Source organism: Gobio gobio (genome assembly GCF_949357685.1).
Source record: "Gobio gobio genome assembly, chromosome: 14".
NCBI lineage: Eukaryota > Metazoa > Chordata > Actinopteri > Cypriniformes > Gobionidae > Gobio > Gobio gobio.
In genome coordinates this window covers 30,420,375-30,443,679 of record NC_137107.1, presented here as the reverse complement: position 1 = coordinate 30,443,679, position 23,305 = coordinate 30,420,375, and the positions used below count along the sequence as shown (strand labels likewise).

The window sequence follows — 23,305 nt, the reverse complement described above, 5'->3', positions numbered from 1 at the left end:
TTAACTGAGATATCAACTATTGATATCATGTTCATTCTACATACTATATGATAATATTGTTAATAATCCAGCTCCAGTAACTATCTGGTTGACACTCCAATATAGTAGGTGGCGATATTGCACCTTAATGCTGGTTGCCACTAGCCTGGATGCCAGCCGAACTTAGCCCCGCCCACAACATTTTTACTCGGGCAGTTCGGTCTGGACTTGATCGGTAGAGAAGTAATTATGCCCGAACAGAAACTGTTCGGACCAATGAAATTGTCAGGGCGGGCTTTAGACGATGATGGACAGATGATCAACAGTAACGTAATCATCTACGTCATCAAAGGCGCTTGGGTTGAGTTTGTTCTAATCCTAAACGGAGACTTGTTCGTATATGCATTCACCTTTACAATTTCTCTCAGAAATGATGATCGTGTTGGTAAGTAAACTCTGTGTATCCTTTTTTTTACAACACCGGCAAAGATCGTTTACACTCATATTTTTCTTCTAACGTTAGGCTACTTATTCCAGCGTGCGGGCAGGTACAGGGTTGCCAAGTTTTTACAACAAAACCCGCCCAATTGCTAACGCTCCTCAAAACTATCCAAAAACAAGCCCAATAGCTTTACAGGGGGGTTCTCCGGGAAAAAAGGCATTTGGGGGGTAAAATATGTGTTATTTTGGCAGGGCTGGCAGCTAAAATTCGCATTCCTGAGTCTGTATATCACATAATTGGGGTCGCTTCAACCCGCGGACATGGTAACACAGTGCAGTTGAGTTCTGTTGACATTTGATAACTAACGTTATGCGTCGCTCCGTTGCTCTGATTGGTTGTAGGTCTATCCAATTGAGGTCTTTCCTGGTTTGGTTGAAACACGCCCCATAATCACAGCCCAACGGAGCAGTATCAGACTCATATTCTGACTAGAATTGAGTATGACGACGTCAGGCTAGGTTGCCACTAGCCTAGAAATCTAGACGCACCCTAGCGGCAGCAATTGTAATTTGCAGCCAGGGTCGTCTAGCAACTCTCTGTTGGCTCGCGAGCTGGAAAAACCAAACTCTGGTCAGGCCGATCACATCGTGTATAGAGTCGGTGGGCGGGCTACTTGTAAACAAAGAAGCTGGTGAACAGTGGTCTTTCGAATCAGCTTTGGCCGTGACTCTGGAAGACTTGGAGTTAAGCTTTTCTTTGAGAAAAGAACAAAGAACGGCACTGAAGTCATTCTTAAGAAAGGAAGATGTGTTCAGAGTTTTGCCGACCGGATACGGCGAAAGTTTAATCTATCAGCTAGCTCCTCTTCATCTTCTTCGTTGCTCTGGTTGGTTGTAGCGCTATCCTTTTGCGTGCAGAGGGAATTTGAAAGAACCTTTTATCCTGCCCCTCGGATTGAGCCCTGCCAATGGTGTGTTTCCAGACCCAACATCTTGATGTGGGTCTGGCTTGTCAGGCTAGGTTGCCTCCTGTCGCAAAATGGAAAAAAGTAAATGACGATGCAGTGTGTATCTTCTACTGTACAAAATTCTGTCAGAGAAGAAATCAAGATGCTCTACCCGAAACCGAAAAAAGTTAACTTGCCAATGTGGAAGTTTCTGTAAAAAACTCTCTACACACCCCAATCTACAGGAAGTGCCGATCAACAATACGTTTCTTTATATGCTTTTGTACAGGTTACAACATTGTGCGGTTTAGGTTGACTCGATGATCGGAGGAGTCATTTCACCAGAAGACTGAGTTATGATATTTTGATTAAGAATGACAATGATCAAAGATTTAGAAGCAATTAAATTTCATGCCCACTTTACGTCACTATTTACTATTTACTGAAAATATTCCCGTCCGTCATAGCTTTTAAAACTAATTTGTGTTTGCGTGTGGTTCAAACAATCAAACATTGCACAATCAGCCTTAGGGCATTATGCCTAATATCTGTGGCATTCCAGTAAACAAACAAAAAAACATACAGGTTTGGATCTACATGAGGTTGAGTAAGCGATTTTCATTTTTTGTGAACGGTTCCTTTAAAGCTTTCAGGCCTCTACAGCATTTGATTTTCACAGTGTGCCACAGTGAAACTGCCTGTGCATGATTCATGCAGATAAATGAAGGCTATTGTGCTTATTCATTCTTTTGACCTCTCGCACCCTCGCATACCTTGATTCATCTTCAATCATTTGTTCGAGGTCACTCCTAGAGTAAAAATTATGGTAAATTCAGAGCTGTGCATGTCACAAGCGTGAACGCTGAATCACACTGACATATCACCTTCAAAATTTCAGCACCAACATCTTTGGCACACTTAGCTTCCTTGTTTTCTGTTTTTTTGCCCGCAGCAACGTGGCATAAGATCAGTTGGTTTAGGAAACATTCACACCTGGAACAGTGCTGTATTGTTCTGCCACGCCCTCAAGCAAAAAGAGGCTTCCTCCTCTCCGTCTGGAGTCTGCTCCCATGAGGCCGCAGTGTAGGCCATTGATAAAACGCCTGCCTTTTATCTCTATGAACTCTCAGCTCACACTAGTTGAGCTCATCCCTCTGGCTGGGTCTGACAACTCAGGCTCGGTTAAGACTTTTTCATGGCATCGATTCCTGTTAACTTACGAGCGTATGTGTGGAACACTGCTTATTAGGCGTGAATGAAGGCAGGGATGTGCTGGGGAATGCGTTTGTGTTTGGAAAGCTGCCTGACACTCATTTGTGAGGCAGTGAAAAACATTGGCAGTCTAGAGGTGCCTGAGCAGACTTCCCTGTCTCGTATTTCAAATCCTCTTAGATGAGGAAGATGATAGTGCTGTGAAATGGAGATGATTATGTTTACTCTAAACAATGCCTAACAACATGCACAGGGATTTCCTTTAAAGATGGGAGTCTATGCCATTCTCTCCTATTTTAATGTGGTTTGAAAATTCACGTGGTGATCTCGCCCATTTTACTGGTGGTATGTTGTTTTTGGTTTGACTATACAGTGTAAACAATCTTTTAAGCCTTTAAATCTCTATAGAAAAAGAGCCATTTGTCTGTACAAGTTGAGTGACAAGTATAGACTCATAAGAAAGAGTGTACTATAGAGTATAAGCACTTTCTATGCATGCTAGGGTGTTTCTTTTAGGCTGCTGTCATTTTGAACATATGTTGACATTTTCGAACCCTTCACAGACCTGGAGTTCACTAAATCTCTTTTCATTCCATCTGTTTACATTTGGATTTGTTGAGGAAAATGGCTAAACATGCAGCATTTGTCCTCAGTAAGAGGTGTGTTTGTCTCCCGGTTGACATGTTTGGTCGAAATGGTGTTAAATGGCTCAGCAGGAGTGACTGACAAAAGAAAGGCCTGGCAACCCACATATATGACACCGCACAGCACACCGACGCTCATTAGGCACCGCCACCCGCTTCAAAAGCAACGGCATCTTCAGAAAGACATGAAGAGAAAGCGAGGGAGAGACTTGCAGTATGGACTCTATATGGGGTCTGGTCATTGGCATGGGTAACTGGATCCTTCAGCATGGGAATTTACTGTAGCTTGAAAATAAAATAAGAGTAGAAATGTTCATGTCCGTTAATGTGCCTTACATCTGTTTGGCATTTAAAACTTGAGACTTAAGACTAAGTTTTCCCCCCAAATGCACTTCAGGAATAAATAAAACATTCAGGTTTTACAACGGTTTCTTCGTCTTGTTGCCAAGCTTTATTTTGAAAGGCCTGAAGGTCCAAAACCTGAGCAGGAAGTCTTAAATTCAGGGATGTGGAGTTGGAGGAGGAGTTTGTGCAGCCAGATGGTGCTAAATACTGATTAAACCCTGGATCTTTGAACCCCGTAGATCTCTCCAATTAGCCATTGTGTGGACGACAGAGTGAAGTGGAGAGGGCCAGGAGGCCCCCAGTGAGTCCTTAAGCCTGGCTTTGTCACCTGACACTTCCCCCGTGCTAACAGGCCTGCAAGAGACTCTTCAGAAGACTTTAAAACATTCGAGTGGGTGAATTTCAGTGTGACAAGTGTAGAGGGACAAGAGCCAGCAGGCACCGTGGAATGCTGGGACTGTGCGCTCAATGCAGGAGAAACTTCACGAGTGTGTCTTTGTGTGCTTTCCTCCGTGTGGGTGTGTAAGCTCGATGAATGTTTGAATATTGCTTTTCACTTGCTAAATCTTAGATAGATAGATCGATTTTTTTTCATCATATGTTTAGAAACTCATCTATATTAACAGCTATTCTTTGTTAAAGCGTTAAATATAGATGAGGGGCCCAAATGCCACCTGTTCTGTAGAATCCCCCTCATTTTCCCATGCTTCATGTCCCTCTTTGACCTTTCTTTTTTCTTTTTATTAATCCTGATGTCTGTCCCCCATCAGAAGGTGTAGTATAGTGTCAAATCTCTTGTTAATGGTGACCTGCTTTCAATTAGTTTGGAGAGAAAAGAGGATTAGCTCTGTTTTACCTGCTGCAGGAAAAAAGCCACATCATTGGTCTGCCTGTGACAGCGCTGCTTAAGATCTTTCACTGAGTCCATCAATACTGCACAGGGCGGCTTGCCAGGACCTGTTTCTCAAATAAGCCCCTTTACCCGTTCACACTCACTCAGAATGCAACCCATACTTGCCTTTGTGCGTACCATGCTCCAAGTCAAACACACACACACACACAGACACACACACAGAGGTAAATCCCACTTACCACCCATCTGTAAACTTCACCCTCCCTTCAATATGCTGACTGTGAGTGATCTCTTCTCCTTCTGGGGCTGAAAGTAATTCCTATGAAGGGTAAATAAACTGGGAGAGCCTTTGTCTAGTTAACTCAAGGTCTGCAGAAATAGCCCAACAGACTTCTTTCTATACCTGTTGAAAGAAAAATTCACCCTTGATTTAGTAGAAACCTGAAGCCTGCGGAACAAACAAGGATGTTTCCATTAGAACACCTTGAGGGCCATGCGTATTCATCAAATGTTGTTCAAAAGTGCTTAGTGTGCTAGCTTAAAACCTAAAAATCAACATGGCTCACCAGCGGAATTACTCTCCAAGTCATTCTACAACTAAACAAGGATCTGTGTGTTGAGTTCCTGTGTTGATAGACGCTTGGCGACCAGCCTGTTGAGAACCGCTGTATGCGTGTTAAGTGCGCACTAAAAAAACTCAGTAATGTTTGTTGACTGACGCCTGTTCGCACCGTTTTCATGCTCCCAACAGCGCTCTGGATGCTGCGGTTTGCAGAGTGAGCCTAAGCTGCTATCTCCTCATACATCACTAAATAACTCAAGCTGACATTGAACCAACACAAAAGGTGATGCTCGTGCTTTTCTGAGAAACACGTTATAAACCGCTCCCCCACCGCATACGATCGTGCTTGCTAAAAAAAACATCTATTGTTAATTATAGAGGGATTACGAAATCTGTTTTCTTGATTGTAGCAGAATATGTCTTTATTACAGCGTGTTAACGGTGCCTTGCTTACAGGAAAGAGCTGTAATAGTCATCTGTCCATTTCCATGTGGGGATGAACATGCCTGTCGTTCACAGAGGTTGTGTATTAATACACTGCACTAAGTGCCTTGCCACCTGCCCTCCCGGCCCCCTTCTGTGGTTCTCTTATGCTGTCTGAGGGCCAAGGCCACTCTATCAATCTGTTAAAGCGACAACAGTGGAGGCCTTAGTTGTCTAACAATAGCAAGGTAACTACCACATACCATGAACACATACATGAGACCACAGATTAAATCTGGCACTGTTCTGGGATGCTAATTACTTTAGCAGGCCCAGACAGGCCACCGAAGATGCAAATATGGATTATGATATTGACAGAGGACGTTAGTCAGGATTGATGCCATATGTAATTTGAAAGGGATGCAAACGAGGCTGTGAGCTATAGTCAGTTGTTTTCATTTTTTTATATAAATTTGTTTTAGCCCTAAAAGGTTATCTAACTTTTTAAAGCAAAGGACCCAATAATCGTCTTATTCCTAAAATGTAAAGAGACATTATTATATATAAAAAATTAGACATTATTGTACACTGTACTATTAGTGTTTTCATTTAATTTTGAAAATATTTATTATTTATATTCATTTTGTTATCTATATTTATATTATATTAATTGTATTGTATTGTCTCTCCATTTCCATACGTGTCAAATACAATTTGGCATACCCTGACTTTGGTTTAACTTGACCTCAAAATTCAGAAGGCCAATCAAACTCTACAGACATTCAGTGAATTCAACATGACAATATCACCTTCGCCAAATCACTCTTCGTTCAACAAAAATATCTCCACCATGGACCGTTTACAGTTGCAGCCTCTAATTCATTACTTCAAAGAGTACCGCAACATTCCGTATTCCATCATATTCCACTTCATAATCCAGGATGTTATGTTATGATGTCAATCACACAACCACAGCCCATAATAAATATTTTCCTCACGAGGGCTTGTTGAACTTGGAGCCCTCGGCTCTTGAATGCAGATAGCAGAGGAAGCACCCGGAATGAGAGGAAAGCTCTCCCTCCACTAAAAACATAGTTCAGTCATACATGAAACGTCTTGCCACGGAGCGTTATATACTCAACTCACTGTTTATTAGCTCGATCATGGAGATAAGAAACATCTGTATCACGGTTCTGTCCCTTCATCTTTGTCCGGGACTGAGGCAGGAATACCCCGATCTGATTTATGGAGAGGTGTTCTAGTCTACTTTAATCACCTGTCATCAAATGGAGATTATAAATCCTGGTGATTATATGGGCTGGGGCTATATGGGCTGCCCAATACCCAGACTGCCTCAGTAGAGGGAAAATGAACTTTCCAGAAGGGTTCCTTCCCAGAATGCTATTTGGCTATGCTGTCCGTATAACACAATATGTGGTGCATCAGTGAGCTAATCCTTCCAGACCAGTATGAGGCGAATTCAAATGAGGTCTGGAGGTGTTTCTCGTCCAAAGCTATGAGACCATATCTATCCAATACCATTGGTGCGACATATACGGTACAGGCTTACAGTTCCCCTCAACCCCCAGGTAATACATATTCAGCAAACTTCCATTTCTGTGGCCACATTATGACACACTGATGATATCAGATAGTAATACCATGGTACTTTTTCATTAGGGATGACCTGGAATAGACAAAGCACAAAGCAGTACTTTAAATGGATTTTAGGTGGATTTCAAATTCACATTCTCTATTGAAGTCGTGTAAGATTTTTAAAACATTCTCCTAAATTATGGCTACATGCTTTCCAGCTATACTAACAGTTTTTAGTGTATGTGTGTGTGTGTGTGTGTGTGTGTGTAGCTGTTTGTTGGCTCTCGGCCCTGCAGGGTGTGTTGGCTGGCTGTTTGATGGACGAGGCTCTGACAGGGCCGCTGAGGGTTCTGATGAACTGGGCTGGATGGGGGAGATTGAGAGCACCAGGTGTGGGGGGCCTGAGCTCGGCATGCCTGGCACTCTGAAGGGACTCTATGTTTAGATGTTACATTACGTTACATGTGCTGTTTTTTCTGGCGCTGATGCGTTTGTTGAAGGTAAAAGCGCTTCTACGCCAACCTCTAGGCCACCCTCACTCTCTCTCTCCCTCCAATCCTAATATTAAAACAGCATAGTTGTTCAGTGGATGTTGTGTTTTAGATGCTGGTGGTCCCCACGTGGGATGTTAATGTGCTTCTGTCTTCACCAGGCTGCTTACATAGCTTCTTTGGTCAACCTGCTTTAAATTTTTTTAAAATAATATTAAGATATTTTCTATAAAATGTTCTATTTTCTATATATATATAATTTACAAAATTGTGGTGAATCACAAACCAGCCTAATTATACAGGGCTTCTTTACGAGTGATTAGTTGTCTTTTTAGGCCAGACAGCCGCCATACCTTCCTCGCCCACTCTTTTCTCTCATGCCTTATGGTCTCACAGCGCTATGCCACCCTGACGATACATTAAAGACTAACTTGCTCGAAAAACACCCTGGTAATACTCCCACACAAGACTTTAATAGGACATAAACAAAACGTGTTGTGCTCCAGACTATTTTAAGTCACCCGTAAATCAGTGGGAGAGCATTGTGGACAATTAGCAAGGGTTGCTGATTGAAGCCAGACTTCGAGGCTTGCTAACTGCTGATTCTCTACTTTTAATTGATTCAACGTTGTCTCGATTGGCTGCAGAGCGGCTTTGCCCAAGGCACTGTAAAATGACCCGGGCAGTTTGAGGCGTGCAATGGCCCCTCTGGGAGAGGTCAGATCTCCAGCCTGCTGTGGGAGGCAGGTTCATGTTTGCTTAGATGTCCGTAGTCTGACTCTTACCCTTTTCTCTCTCGCGCTTGTGCTGCTGAGCTGTTAGCTTGTTTGTTTTTCTCAACAAATAATTTGTTCTTCTTCACATTTGTCTGTTTGCTTAAATTTCATGTTATGCACACCCACTAGATGAATGACCCCAGGGTCAGCGCTGTCATTATATTCGGTCTCTCGAATATGGAGGCCTTCATTAATAATGGCCGAACCTTGACCTCTGACCCTGGTTTTGACCTCATGTGGTCTCAATGTTGCATTAGGGCCACTAGAGTATATTTGGTGCCAAGCACTCATGTCAATCTAGTTATTTGAGATCTGTAAAGCATCTACTCAATATTCAGTTGCAGCAGTAAAGAGGATCCACTTAAGATAATAAGGTTTTCGATCTAAACAAGTATGTTATTTATAAGAAGTATGTTTACTTGCACTCGTCCGTGAAGTTCACAAGGACACAGGGTATCCCATTTTGTGACCTTTTGCCAAACCTAATGCAGACTCTTCTAGGTTTGGGTAAAAATAGTGATTTTCATAAAGAGATAGTTCATCCAAATATGGAACTTATGTGATAATTTAGTCATCCTCTTGTCATTCCAAATCTGAATGCCTTTTTACTGTATAAGCCGATTCTTTTATTGAGTCATTTAAAAAGAGAAGCTACCTTTTTTTAATCAGTCTGAAATGTGTGATCAAATGACCATTACTTATGAAATATCCTGAAAACGAAATGAATCAAAATCAGAATCAAATTGAATCGAGAGCTTGTGAAGGTCAGGTATGAAGGTCAGCCGTTTGTATATATTTATGTTTGTGTGTTTATCACCATAGGGTTAACCACAGGATAGTCCTGTTGCTTGATGAGTGACATATACCATACTGCACTCCACTAATCACGACGACACGAGAGCAGGAAGATTATCCTGTAGCACTGTGAATATTTTCCACACATCATACATGTTAGACAAGCAACAATCTCACCTAAGACCGATAGTCCCGTTCTCACTCACTCATGTTTGCTTGCTTTCTTCTATCCAGACATCCGTCCTCAAATATCTACCTTAACCAAAGCCTTTTTTCTCTAATCCACTGCTGTATGTCCTTTGCCAATGTTTCTGAAATATAGACATGCCTCCCACAAACACCAATATGTTTTTAATGTAGCGAGCCATATATCTTGTCTCTTCAAGAAAATCTCACACGGAGTGTTTTCCATGGGAAACTTGCAGAAAGGCGGTTTTTATATGCCTTTTTCTCCCCTCCTTCACCTTCATCCGTCTTTTGAGGCGTTTGCCAAGCCAGCACAGCTTGAAGTCCTGGCAGGCCATTGTTTGTCTGTGATGTTAATGCTTCTGGGCAGACATTCTTTTGGAAGGGGTGAATGAGTGATATCTGAGGCGTTGGGAGATGTACCGTTGCCTCCCCACTGAATGATGGGACAACTGCTCCACGGCTGGCCCGAGAGCTGTAACCTGAGGAGGAGATCCTCCATCTGTGCCATTGTGAAAGGCCTGGAGGGCTCGAGGCTTAGCTGACCGACACCCCTGGGAGTCACGTCAGTCATTGCCTCAAGAGCGCCCTCTACAGGAAGGTGTAAGCTATAGTTCACCCAAAAATGACTTGCCCTCATGTTGTTCCAATCCAAACCTGCATTCATTCATTTCTCTCTTCTGTAGAACACACAAGCGATATATTTTTGTCTTTTGTCCATACAATGAAAGTCAATGAGGTCCTAAACAACATTGGACCACATTGACTTTCATTGTAAGATTTCAAAATACCATCTCTTGTGTTTCATAGAAGAAAGAAAGCCATACAGGTTTGAAATGTCAGAACATCATTTTGGTGAACTATTGAGATTTCCCGTCAAATGATAATGCTGCTTTGTCCCGAGGCTTGTCTTAGCTTGATATTTTTGCCCGTTTCTTCTCAGAATTCTTTTGATTTAATTTGCTTCCGTTGGAAATTCTTAAGTGAAGAGCCTCCTTCATTTTTCATTCCATTGTTAAGTCTGAGGAGTCTGACCTTGGGATGAACCAATTTTAATCATGAACTCCTGGAGCCCACTGCCTCTCGGTGCCCTGCCTTTCTTTAGACTCGGGTCTGCCCCGGTCATCACCCATCACCCTCTGTTTGAACATGTAGAGAAAGAGCGATGGAGAGAATTTACTGAATAGGGGGGATTATCATTATGGGAGGTTTTTGTTGTAAGACTTGTTCTGATGCAGCGATGTGCCATGTTTGTGTTAGTAGCCCTGATAGATACAGCTAATGAGCTTCTTTTTTAATCCTAATGATGAATTGGCACAGCATTGTGTGGTTTATTGACCAGCTGGCCCATCGCTCTTCAAACACATGAAAGAAATCCCAACATTGATGAGCTGTTTGTCTGTTATTGGTTTTAATGGGGTCAAATCTCTTTATAACCCACTGGAGCTCATCTGATACACATTGAAAATGAATGGCTGAGGTGGCATCTGATTTAGAGTCCGCATAAGAATATTATAAAGTGTCACAATGTGATTTCAGTCCTCTCACTCATTGATTTTTCAGACACAGGACATAGAAAAGCACTCGAATGCCTTTAGGTGTTGTTGTCGAGAGAGCTAATATGTTGTTGTCTTGTCTTCAAACTTTGTGACCCAGGGAAAAATTGTCTTTGACTAGAACTACATTTCAGAGGATATTTATGTATTTGGCGGATGCTTTTATCCAAAGTTGCTTGCGCCGTGCCTCTACTGTTTTAACACTAATTTAAAGCTTACTTTGAGATTTTGAATTAAAAAATGGTAATACTTTACATTACAAAAAAACAAGCAATAAGCATATTACTTTACAATAAACAATAATTCGATTTAATATTATTTTATAAATATACTATTGTTTATTGTCAGTTCATTATTATTCATACTTTAATGTAAAATTACAAAAATGTATCAGTTTCCACAAAAATATTAAGCAGCACAACTGTTTTCAATGTTGATAATAAATGTTTTGAGCACCAAATAAGCATATGATTTCTGAAATCAGATTGATTTCTGAAGGATCATGTGACACTGGAGACTGCCGTAATGACTGCTGACGATTCATCTTTACCATCAAAGGAATACATTACATTTTAAAATATATTAAAATGAAAATAGTTATTTTAAATTGTAATAATATTTCACAATATTACTGATTTACAGTTTTTTTTTTTTTTTATCAAATAAATGCAGCCTTGGCAAGCATTAGAGACTTCTGTGTGAGAATTTTTTTCTTTGTTCAATCTTACCGACCCCAAACTTTTAAATAGCAGTATATAACCTGAAATGTTAGAAATGTATTGGTATATATAAAATTAATATTAACCAACATTTATAAATGCTAGTTCATGATAACTAATGTTAAAGAATTGAACCTTATTGCAAAGTGTGTTCCTTGTTTTGTATTCCATGATCCTATGTTCTGGACACCAGTTTTGGAAATCTGTAGGTGTACGCAGATTTTTGTCAATGCTAGACTGAATCATTCCACTTTATAAGATGACAGGAAACACAAGAAGCCAATAAATGTAATCAGTAAATAGCTTTGTTTTTGCCATTGCCCAATGAGGGGGGGGGGGGGCTGTTTAAATGTTACACACTTTCAAATGAGCTGGAAACTTTGGACTGTCACTCAGGAAGTACGTTTTTCACAGCTGAAACTTTGCTTTCCATTTAAATGATGTAGCTCCCAAAAGCAGTAAACAATAGTTGTTCAAAATAGCCCTAAAGTGCTTGCAGACTTCGAGCAGGATCGATGCACATCCCCACACACAATCCCTGCTAAACATGCATACACGCATACAAACCACCGCCAAGCTGGCCAAACCTACAGGGAAACTCAGAATTCCAGCAGTGTGTTTGAAATCCACATAATGACAATCTGATAGGTCTCGAGCTCCATCTGCTCTCAATAGTCTTTTATTGTCCGTAATGAGTGGAAATCTTTGTGTCAGCGTGCCCAGCTGTGCTTCTGTCCACATCAGGATCGCAACGCTAACCTCGCATTAGCCTGGAAGCTCATCTGGCTCTCCCCAGGGTTCCTGCTGGGTGTCCACTGGCTTACACCCCGAAAATTCCCACCAAATCCTGAGCATCCTTCATGTTTAAGTCGAGTCACTGGACTACAGTCACATTCGCCTGCATTACCTTACTCAGTCTTGGTGAAAAAATAATATTTTTTGCAGTGACTCTAAATGAATCTGACCTGAGCGTATCCATATCCACTAAACTCTTATATGCAGCCTATGGGAATCTATGTTTTTAAATTGCTTCCTTGTCAAAATGAATTTGTGCACATTCCGTTGACATTCATATTTGGTTAGATCCTCTCGAGGTCATCTCGATTTATAATAAACAAGATGTAAATCTGGAATAGTTGGCCGTTTTGGCACGAGAGATGCACATTTTTTCTTCCAAAACATTCCTCAGAGTGCCATATTTCAAGCTGTCATCTCTCGCCCATGGAAAACTCATTCTTTCAGGCGCATTTAAAGCATCCACGTCAACGACAGGATTATGAATTTTCCTTGTGATCCTCAGTGAGCCCTAGCAGACTCCGATTGGAAGATTTACGTGCTTTCACATTTGCGGTAATTGCCCTCAAATAAGTGGCTTCCTCCAGAAGTGGCCTTTCTGTGAAGTAGGGGCTCTATGGCTCGTAAAACATACGAATGAGAATAACTGCATTGCTAATATTTCATATCATATATACTCACTGTGGGCTCTCTCTCCTTTTTACAGGTTCTACCGAGGAGACTACCACATCGATGTATGCATTAACGATTATTTGGACGTATACTGTCCCCACTACCTGGACTCGGCCTCTGAGGAGAGGAGGGAGCAGTACGTCCTCTACATGGTCAACTACGATGGCTACAGTTCTTGCGACCACACGGCGAAAGGTTTCAAGCGCTGGGAGTGCAACCGGCCAACCTCGCCCAACGGGCCCCTGAAGTTCTCCGAGAAGTTTCAGCTCTTCACACCATTCTCATTGGGATTCGAATTTCGGCCAGGCAGAGAATATTACTATATCTGTGAGTATCATGTTGATTTTTGTGCAGCAGTGATTTGTATCCCAATGATGTTTTATGGTCTTTGTATCCAAAACCCAACACTGTGCATGTTAAATAGATTTGTAAGGTTGGTTTTCAGTGGAAAAAATGTTGCATTGCTTTGAAAAGGATGTTGTATTAGCGTCCTCGTGGAGGATAACGCAACTCAAGCAAGTCTTCGATTTAATAGTATACTTTTAAGACGCGTATCTGATTACAAGCATTAAGGAAAGGAAGTCATTGCCAAGTATGACTTTGTTTTTCAGGAGTCTTGGCAAACAGACTACAAGGAAAACATGAACCTCAGGGAAAAACATCTTGGTCTTCCTCTAAAGAGTCTTTGTTACAAACTCCTAGTCTCAGCTTTCGTTTGCTCGTGAGAGGGCTCTTAAAAACAAGCATCTAAACCCATGTTTTTACAACTGGAGTCAGATCCCTACAGGGCGGGAGTGGGAAGACAAAATAAGGCACAGGAGTGGTCCGACTGCTCGGACTGCTCAGGGCCGCAATGGGTTCATTTATGCAGGCGCACGCAGGAGATGTGGAGCGTTTGATTTGGCGGAATCCGACCTGATGATCTGACAGATCTCATGGGCGCTTAAAACGATGGACATGTTTTTATGAGATGTGAAAGGAAGGAATAGGAGAATGAGGAGGGGGAAGTTGTAGAAGCAGGAGATAAGTACATGGAGACTGCGAACAAAGGCAGATAGGAATGCACGGCACATAGCATTTGGGGTTAGATCCCAGCAGGAGATATGGATGTTTTGCATGAATGTGGGTGTCTATCGGAGACGTTGCAACATAGTGAAATTGACTTTTTTCCCCGAAGGCCTATGAATAAGAATAATAGAATGGGGAAACATCTCAACGGAAGTGATGGAGCTGTCAGGTACTATGAGGGATTTTACTGTTAATGCGACTTGGAAAACAAGAATTCATAGCGCACATGTCTCACTCCTGTGTGACTCAGTGTCTGTGGCTCAACTGGTACGGGCTCTCGGGTTTAGCAATGTAATTTCAAGTAGACAGTGGCTTTCAGTAATAAATTAAATATATCAGAAACTGTTTTAAAGTACAAATAGAAAACAGAAGTATATTTTGAATTGAATTGTTCTATAAAAAGCTATTTGTTGCTTATTTGGACCAAATTTGTCATTGTAATAAAAAAAATTATTTGACTTTTTATAAGTTTGTATTGTTTACTGTTATATTTTTGCATTATTTACAGTTAAATTCGATATACTGTAAAAAAAAATATTTTATAAATAAAATGTAAGTCTAAATGTGTTTGTTTATATATATAAAAAATATATATATTATTATATATATTTTTATAGTAGTCATTTTGCTGGTTTCACTATTTTAATACATACTGTATATACAATTATTTTATAAAAATGTTTTTTTTTTTAAATACAGAATATAGCAAGAGGCAAAAAAATATGATTTTTTTTGTCTATTTAATGTTTTAAACAAGTTTTCATAAATCATTCTGTTCATTAGTTTGATGTCTGCCTGTCATGATTTCGTTAGACAGAATGTCTTTGTTAGCTGGTGTGGTGGCTAATCATTCTGAGTGAGGGGTCGCTCCAGGAGAGCAGAGGGTGACAAGCGCGGTCTCTGTGCTGTCAGTCAGCGCGCCCAGGCCCGCTCAGGAAGCGATCAGGGGGGATCAGAGGGCCCGGCCCTGCAGGTCAAATGTGAACATGCTCTGATGACTGCAGTTGAACTCACAATCCTGAACGGCTCAAGGCAGCATGTTTTTCCAATATGGCCGATGTGGAAGTCTGATCTTAATCTCAGAGGATAGAAATCCAATTTCAAGGAAAGGTTTTTAGTTGGCCTCTCCCTCCTGCGTGAGCGGGGCCAACGGCAGTGCAGGCTGTCTGATATGAGCCCGCTTCAAAAGACCACGGCTGCTATTTGTAGTCTAGTCCCTCCATCTTCATAATGCTGTAAGGTAAACCAGAAACATTCCCACTTTGTGCTTAAAGTAAGATCTGATTTGTAGCTTTGATAAGAATTCTGTACTTTGCGGTTTTCTTATAAGTGGTGTGGTCGCTACCTGAGCCAAAATTATTCCCCGCATAACAAAGCACTCAAGAATGCACAAGGAAAGAGATAGGTGTGTGTCTTATCTCAAAGACGGAGCATCAATCCATCTTTCCCTCATTTATCAGACTTCTCGGTTGCATCGCATCTGATCTCGCAACCCATAGCTGGAATAGTGGTGTCTGGGAGGTTTATTGCCCCTGGTCGTCTGCAGCTCGGGTGGATAACTACACAGGGATCTGGTGTCGGCCGTGTGGGAAAGGAGACGTGGATGAGCAGCTCGGGCCGTGACAGTGTAGAGTGTCTTTGAATAAGCAGAGTTGGTGTAGTAGTCTAGTCTTAATGTCTGCCAATGAGAGGTCAGTTACACACCGCATGCTGACAGCGAGGGAATTCTGATGACTGTCAGAAAGAGAGTTTGTCATATAAGCCACCCATGAAATCATCCTAATACGGCCGAGACTGTTGATTATTGCCACAGTTTATGTTCAAAGAAATTTGGTGAGAGCCTTGAAACCAGAGAATTGTTTTCTTGTTGGCACTGAGCATTCATGCAGTCACGAATGCAGTACTTAGGGTCCAAAATTAACACTTGTCAACTGCAATTTGCAAGTAAAAATTGGCTTTGATGAGTAAATAGCATGATTCATGCCAGTAACTGATATAAGGAACTACAGCTTAATACTTTGTTGAAGTCGAACTGTAAGATTGTAACAGTCTGACCACCATGTACAGACTAAAGAGAGCATTTGTTATGACTTTAAACAATATTTAATTTGCGCAGTTGATCACCAGAAATTTATCTAGTATGTCTAAAGCTTTTTTTTCCTACAGAACCCCATGTGGTGACACACATGTGAAATATTTCTTACTTTAATGTCACGATAGGTCGTCTTCACATTTGTATAACAGTCTGACCTCGCATATGATACCGATGCAGGAAAAGCTGTTATTTAAAGCTGCAGTCCGTAACTTTTTGCACTCTAGCGGTTCATAAACAGAACTGCATGCGTCTTGCGGAAGAACATTGCAGCCGGAGCTACTTCTCTCTGTTTATGTCTATGGCGAGTCACGCAGGGACTGTGCTCCTCCGCAGCGGTTTCTACCAGACCGGTCTGAAATAGTCCCAATATAAACACTTATAATAAGTGTACCATTATGATTCAGGGTAAGACAAAAACACAGATTGGAAAATGGGTTCATGTTGTACATTCTCATTATATAATTTTTGTAAATCTTGAACACAAAAAAAGTTACGGACTAATATATTTTAATAGTATTGTCCTGTGATATATACTGAATAGTGGTGTACTGTTTTTCAATTTAAACACAAGCTAGATGGATGTCTTTAACCATCTTTTTTAGCATCTCACGTATGACATGCTTTGTAAAAACACGACGCTCAAGAAAAAAAAAAAAAACTGCATCTCTAGACCTTGCACATTTTTCCATTCTTCTGACCTTCATCTTGTGTTTTTAACAGCAAAAACGTGTTCTGTGTGAACCGGCCCTTAGAATACATATTTAAGATTAGCCGAAATTTAAGTCATTTTTCTTTCACATGAAATCCTTTCTTTGTTTAAAAAAAGGGAGAAATACAGATTTCTTTTGTGTGTGATGATACCTCTGAAATAGAACGTTTTTAATGTTTTTCTGCGGTTTCGCTCTGGTTGTCATCAGTCATGAATCCCTGTATAGAGCAGCACATCTTTCATCCGCAGTCTCCCACCCCACATATCCAAATGCCCACTCCAGGATGGCATCCTAGTAACGTCTCCGGGCAGAAAGTTAATTCTGGACTCTGACAATACCAACACTACATTATGCAATGCTTATTTATTGTGGTAGTAGCCGACATTGAGTATAAGGTTGTACAGCAGATTCCAAAAGTGGTGTTTCCAATCAACACTGGGATCCCGCTCCAAACTAGACTTGACTTGAGGAATGAGACAAAAGCAATTTCAGCCATTTCAAAGGAAATATGCTTGTGGGGATATGATTAAGGGTTTATAAACCCCCAGTATGTCAGTGTAGACAGCATATAAGCACATTGATTTAACCCAACCTCTCCCTGCAGTCATGAGGGCGTGGGGATGAGAAGAGAGACAGCAGATTAAGTGCAGCTGGAGACCCCACACAGCAGGGAATCATGGGGGTCAAGGCTAGAAGAGCCATGGTGCATTATGGGAATGTCTGCAAGCTCAGAGATGAGCCAGTCAGCTAATGGGGAAAAGAGTTATAATTCTTTTCTTCTGACATGTCTTTCTCTTGTTTCTTTTTCTTCCCTCTACAGGCAACAGATCCTGTTATAGCTTCATCTTGACACTTTCATGGTGGTTTAAAGTGTTAAACAGATATATGGTTCAGTAGTCCATATCGGGTTTTTTTTTTAATCTTTTAATTTATTTTAAAAAATACAGTTCGCTTATACAGTGACTTTAATAATGACATGTCAAGGTCAATACGTCTCTTAACTTTTATCATTTTCCATAACATTTTCAGTTTAATGACTCAAGTGTATGCCACAACACATTTCATTATACCTTAAATGTATGTGTGTTGACACCCTAATTAATATTTAACTTTTTTTTTGTTAAATATATTTCTCAATATACAATAATACAATAAATATTTTAATTAGATATTTATTAGTTTTTTATTAAATATATTAAGATATACACATATAATGTATATTTACACATTTTTTACTTAAGTAATTCAAGAAAATTATATGTTTTGATACCTACATAAATATAAAAGACTTAATTGCTGAGAACTCAGCACATGCATTTTAAGCTAAATGTTCCGCTTTCCACTTCATCATAGATACTCTTATATACTCATTGACCCATGTATTTCCTCAATAATCCAGTACTGTGGATTCATGAAGGATGACTGGAGGAGACGATGTAAAGTTCAGCAGTTCAGAGTCACTGGCGATATGGTCTATGGACTGAACAAAAGTCATTTGTATCATCACAGCTGATTACAGAGCTTTTAGTGGCAGGTGTTTCTTTGGGCCTGTGATCTGTCATTTGCAGCTGTTGATGTTACTAGCCGCCAGTACAGCTTTAAGTAGCAGGTGTTGATGTATGTAGTGACCAATCAACATCTAAGAGGCTTGTGGAAAGGTCACAACCAGCAGAGGTTAGGAAAAGGAGCTTGAAAAAAGTTTAGCACAAATTTTCTGTCCAGTAAAAAAAAAATATATATATATATATTTAACCTGTTGTTAGTGATGCCTGTGTTCAAGATAAGGGTGTCCAATAAATATATAAAGGGAAGGAGAGGCTCTTCATCATCCTGCCACTAATAAACCTTATGTGCTGTGTAAATTGTCAAATAATCCAAATTTTAGACATCCGTGGCCAGGTTTTTTTTTTTCCATCATAAAAAAACTCAAACCATAGTGGAGCACATGTCCACGTCAGTGAAAGTGAGCCTCACCAATTTAATTATCAAGAACATATTGTGTTTGCAATAAGGAAATTGCATTTTTTTTGTGTGTGCAGTCCGCACATATTATAGTCCGCACATATTATATTGAGGAGGAGGGGATTTATTGAAGTGCCTTGCATTGCTCATTACTTAGTCACCTTTACGTCCAGAGTGATCTGTGGGGAAAAAAAATACCAAACCTTCTTTCCCCCTCACCCCACCGGTCCTCATTTGCATCGCTCCCTGACTACGCCAGATCGCATTATGTACTGCACAAAGAGAGGACAGTGGAGAGGGAGTGCTACCTGTTCTTCTTAAAGCGCTAATAAGCCTCTTTATGGAGAGGACAAATTGAGAAACATGGCTTATCGTTGAGATGACAAGGGAAACGGCATAGCAAATGTAGCACCGTCTGCATCTATCAGTAAGAACCAAAATGAATGCTGATTGTGCATCCCTCTGAGGCCGGTGGAGGCATTGAAATGAGGCCTTTACATGTAGAAAGCCGCAAACTGCTAAGACAGGTAACATCTGAGGATGTACTGATAGACGAAACCCCAAACAAATGATCCTAGTGGCCTTGAGCCAGTGGAGCTGTTCGGAAAGCTTGTCAAAAAAGAAATCTTTTGGCTATATTTTTAGGTTTTGTCTTGATTTATTCATTTGTTTCAGGAGGAATCAATCAAATCAAAATTGTTTTGCATTTTCCGACAAAAAGAAAATGTGTATTTTGCTATTTTAATGAAAAATATAAGGCATTTTTATTTATAAATATATGTTTTTGCATTTTATTTTCAGTTGCTAAATATTTATATGTATTTTACATGTATAATATATTTTACATATATAAACACTGATCTATCTTGTGGGCTGCTCACACTTGAAGCATTGTGCACTGGGAACATTGTCTCTTCTGATAAATTACTTGTTGTACCTCATTTGTAAGTCGCTTTGGAAAAAAGCATTAGCTAAATGACTAAATGTAAATGTAGAATTGAAATGAAAATTTTTTGGCAGTGCGTGTAAAAAAACAAGACCAGTAGAAAAAAAAAATCCTTATTGTTGAACCCGGTAATGTATCTAAAGCTAAAAAAAAAACGACATGATGTATTAAACAATGTGCATAATATTGACCATCTAAAATGTTTCCACAGCATCTACAGTCAGTGAAAATGGGAGACGGAGCTGCTTGAGGCTGAAAGTTTTCGTCAGACCTTCGAGTAAGTTTTACAAGCTTCTGACAAAACGTGGTTGCAGTTGCACCGTATATCACTGCTGGAATAGTTCAATGAATCATGACCCTGACAACACCCTGTTTTGTGTTTCTCCCACAGACAACTGCGAGAAAAGTCACGACCGCGTCGACAGGATCAGTGGTGGAGGTATTAACTCTATAGAAGATAGTAATGGTTCGTACTGAATGTCAAAGGCATTTCCATATTCAAAACGATCAGTAATGTCAAATGTTATTATAAACCTCTTTTAATACTACTTTCTTTTCTCCATTTAGACGGAACGAGTCATGAATCTGCCGAACCATCCCGAGGTGACGTCAACGCCGGCGGGCGCATTCAGACTGTAGGGCCCTTGTTGGCCTCAGCGTTGGTTCTTTTGGCTTCACTGTCCCACTTATAGCATCCTGTATGTGCACAGTGACACACCTGAAGTATACAGGAGGACTCGTGATCGAGCACTTTTAAGGAACATTTGAGATCTTTCTCTCACGGAGGAAGACGCGGCGATTTGTACTTCTCATCTTTTGGCGATATAACTGGATGGGTTTCAATGAACAAAATCTCATCCCATGGAAAAAAAAAAACCCCTCTCTTGTACACACGAATAAAGCCCACTAAACTATGACACATATACAAAAATAGGTCTGTGTCCTCTCGGTGCCCCGTGTAACGTTGGAGAGGGCCTTGTAATTGGGGGCAGAGGAAGAAAATTACTTTTTCACAAAGACCTCTTTCAGCGTTGCCGTCCAGAAAAGAGAAGTCTTATAACAGATCAAGAGGACTATCTGAGGGATCTCTCCACTCTCATTGTGGGTAAACGTCGTCACTATGGACTCAACCGCTGACTCTCTTAGGCATCATGGCAAATTGTTGCCTGATTGCATCCCTTATAAAAGAGAGAGCATGGAGCTTTTTAATATCTAAACCAGAGTTGACTCAGGTGCTCAGGTGAACGGTGAGATTTTTGAAGAGTTTTAGTAGATTAAAGGAAAAGATAAGCACTCATTTTGTACATTGTGTACAGGTGTACATGGGACTGAAACGCAGATGTGGTGTTCTTGAAGTAAAATGCTCAAGTGTAGCTGCCAAAATCGATGTTTTGTTAGGAGTACGGAGCCTCACTGATCAATCGTTTGAGTGAATATACTAATTTGTTTGGTGAATCATCCTTTTCTTATTTATTGTTCAGTCTTAGTGCTCTTGACACTTTGTTGTGCTAGTCATCAGCCAGAATTCAGGAGAAAAGAACACAAAATGCCTAGCTTCCGTCAACTTACCTTGATTTATACGAATAACAGCCGCATTGCAGAGTAACTTCTGATAATGGTTTAATATTTTAGCGAGTCAATCCTTTAAATGATATCAGGGGGAGGGGGGGGGGGGGGGGGGGGGGCAGTAGTACATCTCCATATCATGTCCGTCAGGGATCACGTCACACCTTATGGATGGGCGGGAGGGGGAAATGTTTTGCATTCGTTTTGTAAATGCTTCCTGTCTCTTTACCCAAGAGTAACCAAAATGAACAGCATTAACATTTTAATTCGGTCAACAATTTGAGCTCATACCTTTGCCAATTGAATTATGTAAAACCTGTTTTCAAGGATTATTTTTTCTAAGGGTAAATGGAAAGTAATTCAGTCATTTTCTTATATCCTCATAACGAATCCTCACGTGGACTTTTCTTTTATCAAAGTGCATTTCAACCATGCTGTTTTGTATTTATTTACTTTTTCAGTACGGAGCTTTGCGCACTAAAAGCTCATCTGGGAATCTACTGAAACAGTAGCGGAGCGTCGCTTCCACCCCGGTGGCAGCTGACACCCTAACGTGATTTAATAGGTTCTTTGATGTTGTCCAAAGTGCCTGGCACGCAGACCACATACTGCGAGGCCTCATGTGGGTTATTTCTGGAATTAAAAAATCGACAGCAGCACGGGAGGAGCGCGGTGTCCAGTTTAGCCGCAGGCTAGCGTTACTCTCGTGAACTTGGCCAGAGATGGAGAAAGATGAGATCTCCTGCTGGGATCAATAGTAATGGCCTTTACAGACACACAAAAAAAAAAAAACCAGGGTAAATATTTGCCTCAGCCCTTGTTCTCCTCGCTCGAATAGTTTCCATGTTTTTCATTCACATCTATGTATCAACAGTTGGGAAGCCACATAAAGGTAGCGTTTGCTTTTAATACGATCCGTGGCTGTTTTTCAGTAGGCTAGCTTCTATGGTTCTTTTACATTAGTAACACAGGAGCACATGGGTCCTATGGATGCTATGTATCCGTACATCATATCATATAGTGATGTGATAAATGAAATGAGACTTTTAGAAATAATCCAGTAAAAAAGCATAATATCAAATACACAATCAGAATACTTTTTTATTTAATTTAAACGTTTGTGTTAATTTTGAGCAACAGTTAAACGGTTCAATATCCATGAAGACAACTAGGAATGTGTGCAAAAGCATCATATGCTTAAAAACCCATTTACATTTTTTTTATCTTAAAGTCTGCAGATTGAGAAGAAATGCTGTCGTCCATTTATTGTCATGGGAACAAACCTAGAAGGACATTTTTAGTCGATTTCATTCAGGAAACTTTATTTTTGTAAAACGACTGCAGTGTCTGTTTTTGTCCATATGCAAAAGTCCCGTTTGTTCTTTTTATATCGAGAATTTGAGGTCCATCTCATTCACCACAAGGCAGTTATGTTCCTGTGTTCTCGCATCGTTTTCATCCCAGAAAATATTTCTTCAGCGTTAGACATCATTTCCTAATTCTTCCCACACCTGCTTCTTCATACAGCTGTGAAGACCGTGATATCCAAACCACCATTTCCCTTAGCTTCTTGGCTGTGTTGCCTGAATATTAGACATTTGCTGTGACGTCTCTTGACGGTACAGTGCTGACTTGCATTATGATATGACACGTTTTTATATCTTCAAATGCCATTGTTTGTAAATACACTTGCTGGAGCAGCTCAAATAAATGATTAAATAAATTTGTCATTGTTGTAAGAATCATCTTTCTCTCTTTTTTTTATATTTTGTATTTTATTATTATTATCCAATGGTTAGTATACAGGGACCGATTGTATTTATTCTACAGGATTTCCAATGAACTGACAGTGTGCAAACATTCTTCGGCAGCAAATTCCAGCACTTTGTTTTATCCCAGTGTTTTGTGATTTAGCTAAGCCTTAAACCTTTCAAAATCCTTATTAAACACAGAATTATACCAAGGC

The 23,305-nt window shown here is 40.4% G+C and overlaps 1 protein-coding gene across 2 annotated transcripts in view; it reads left to right on the top strand.

The window, feature by feature from the left end:
- Positions 1 to 23,076, top strand: part of efna5a (ephrin-A5a) — a 52,874-nt gene extending 29,798 nt beyond the window's left edge. The window contains exons 2-5 of one of the 2 annotated variants that reach the window (XM_079834979.1): positions 13,027 to 13,319; positions 19,985 to 20,050; positions 20,165 to 20,239; positions 20,341 to 23,076. In XM_079834979.1, coding sequence (XP_079691105.1) covers positions 13,027 to 13,319; positions 19,985 to 20,050; positions 20,165 to 20,239; positions 20,341 to 20,465 — 559 coding nt within the window. In that variant the 3' untranslated portion in view covers positions 20,466 to 23,076. The remainder of the gene's footprint in view (positions 1 to 13,026; positions 13,320 to 19,984; positions 20,051 to 20,164; positions 20,240 to 20,340) is intronic. The other variant, XM_079834980.1, reaches the window with a different exon arrangement.
- The last annotated feature ends 229 nt before the right edge of the window (positions 23,077 to 23,305 follow it).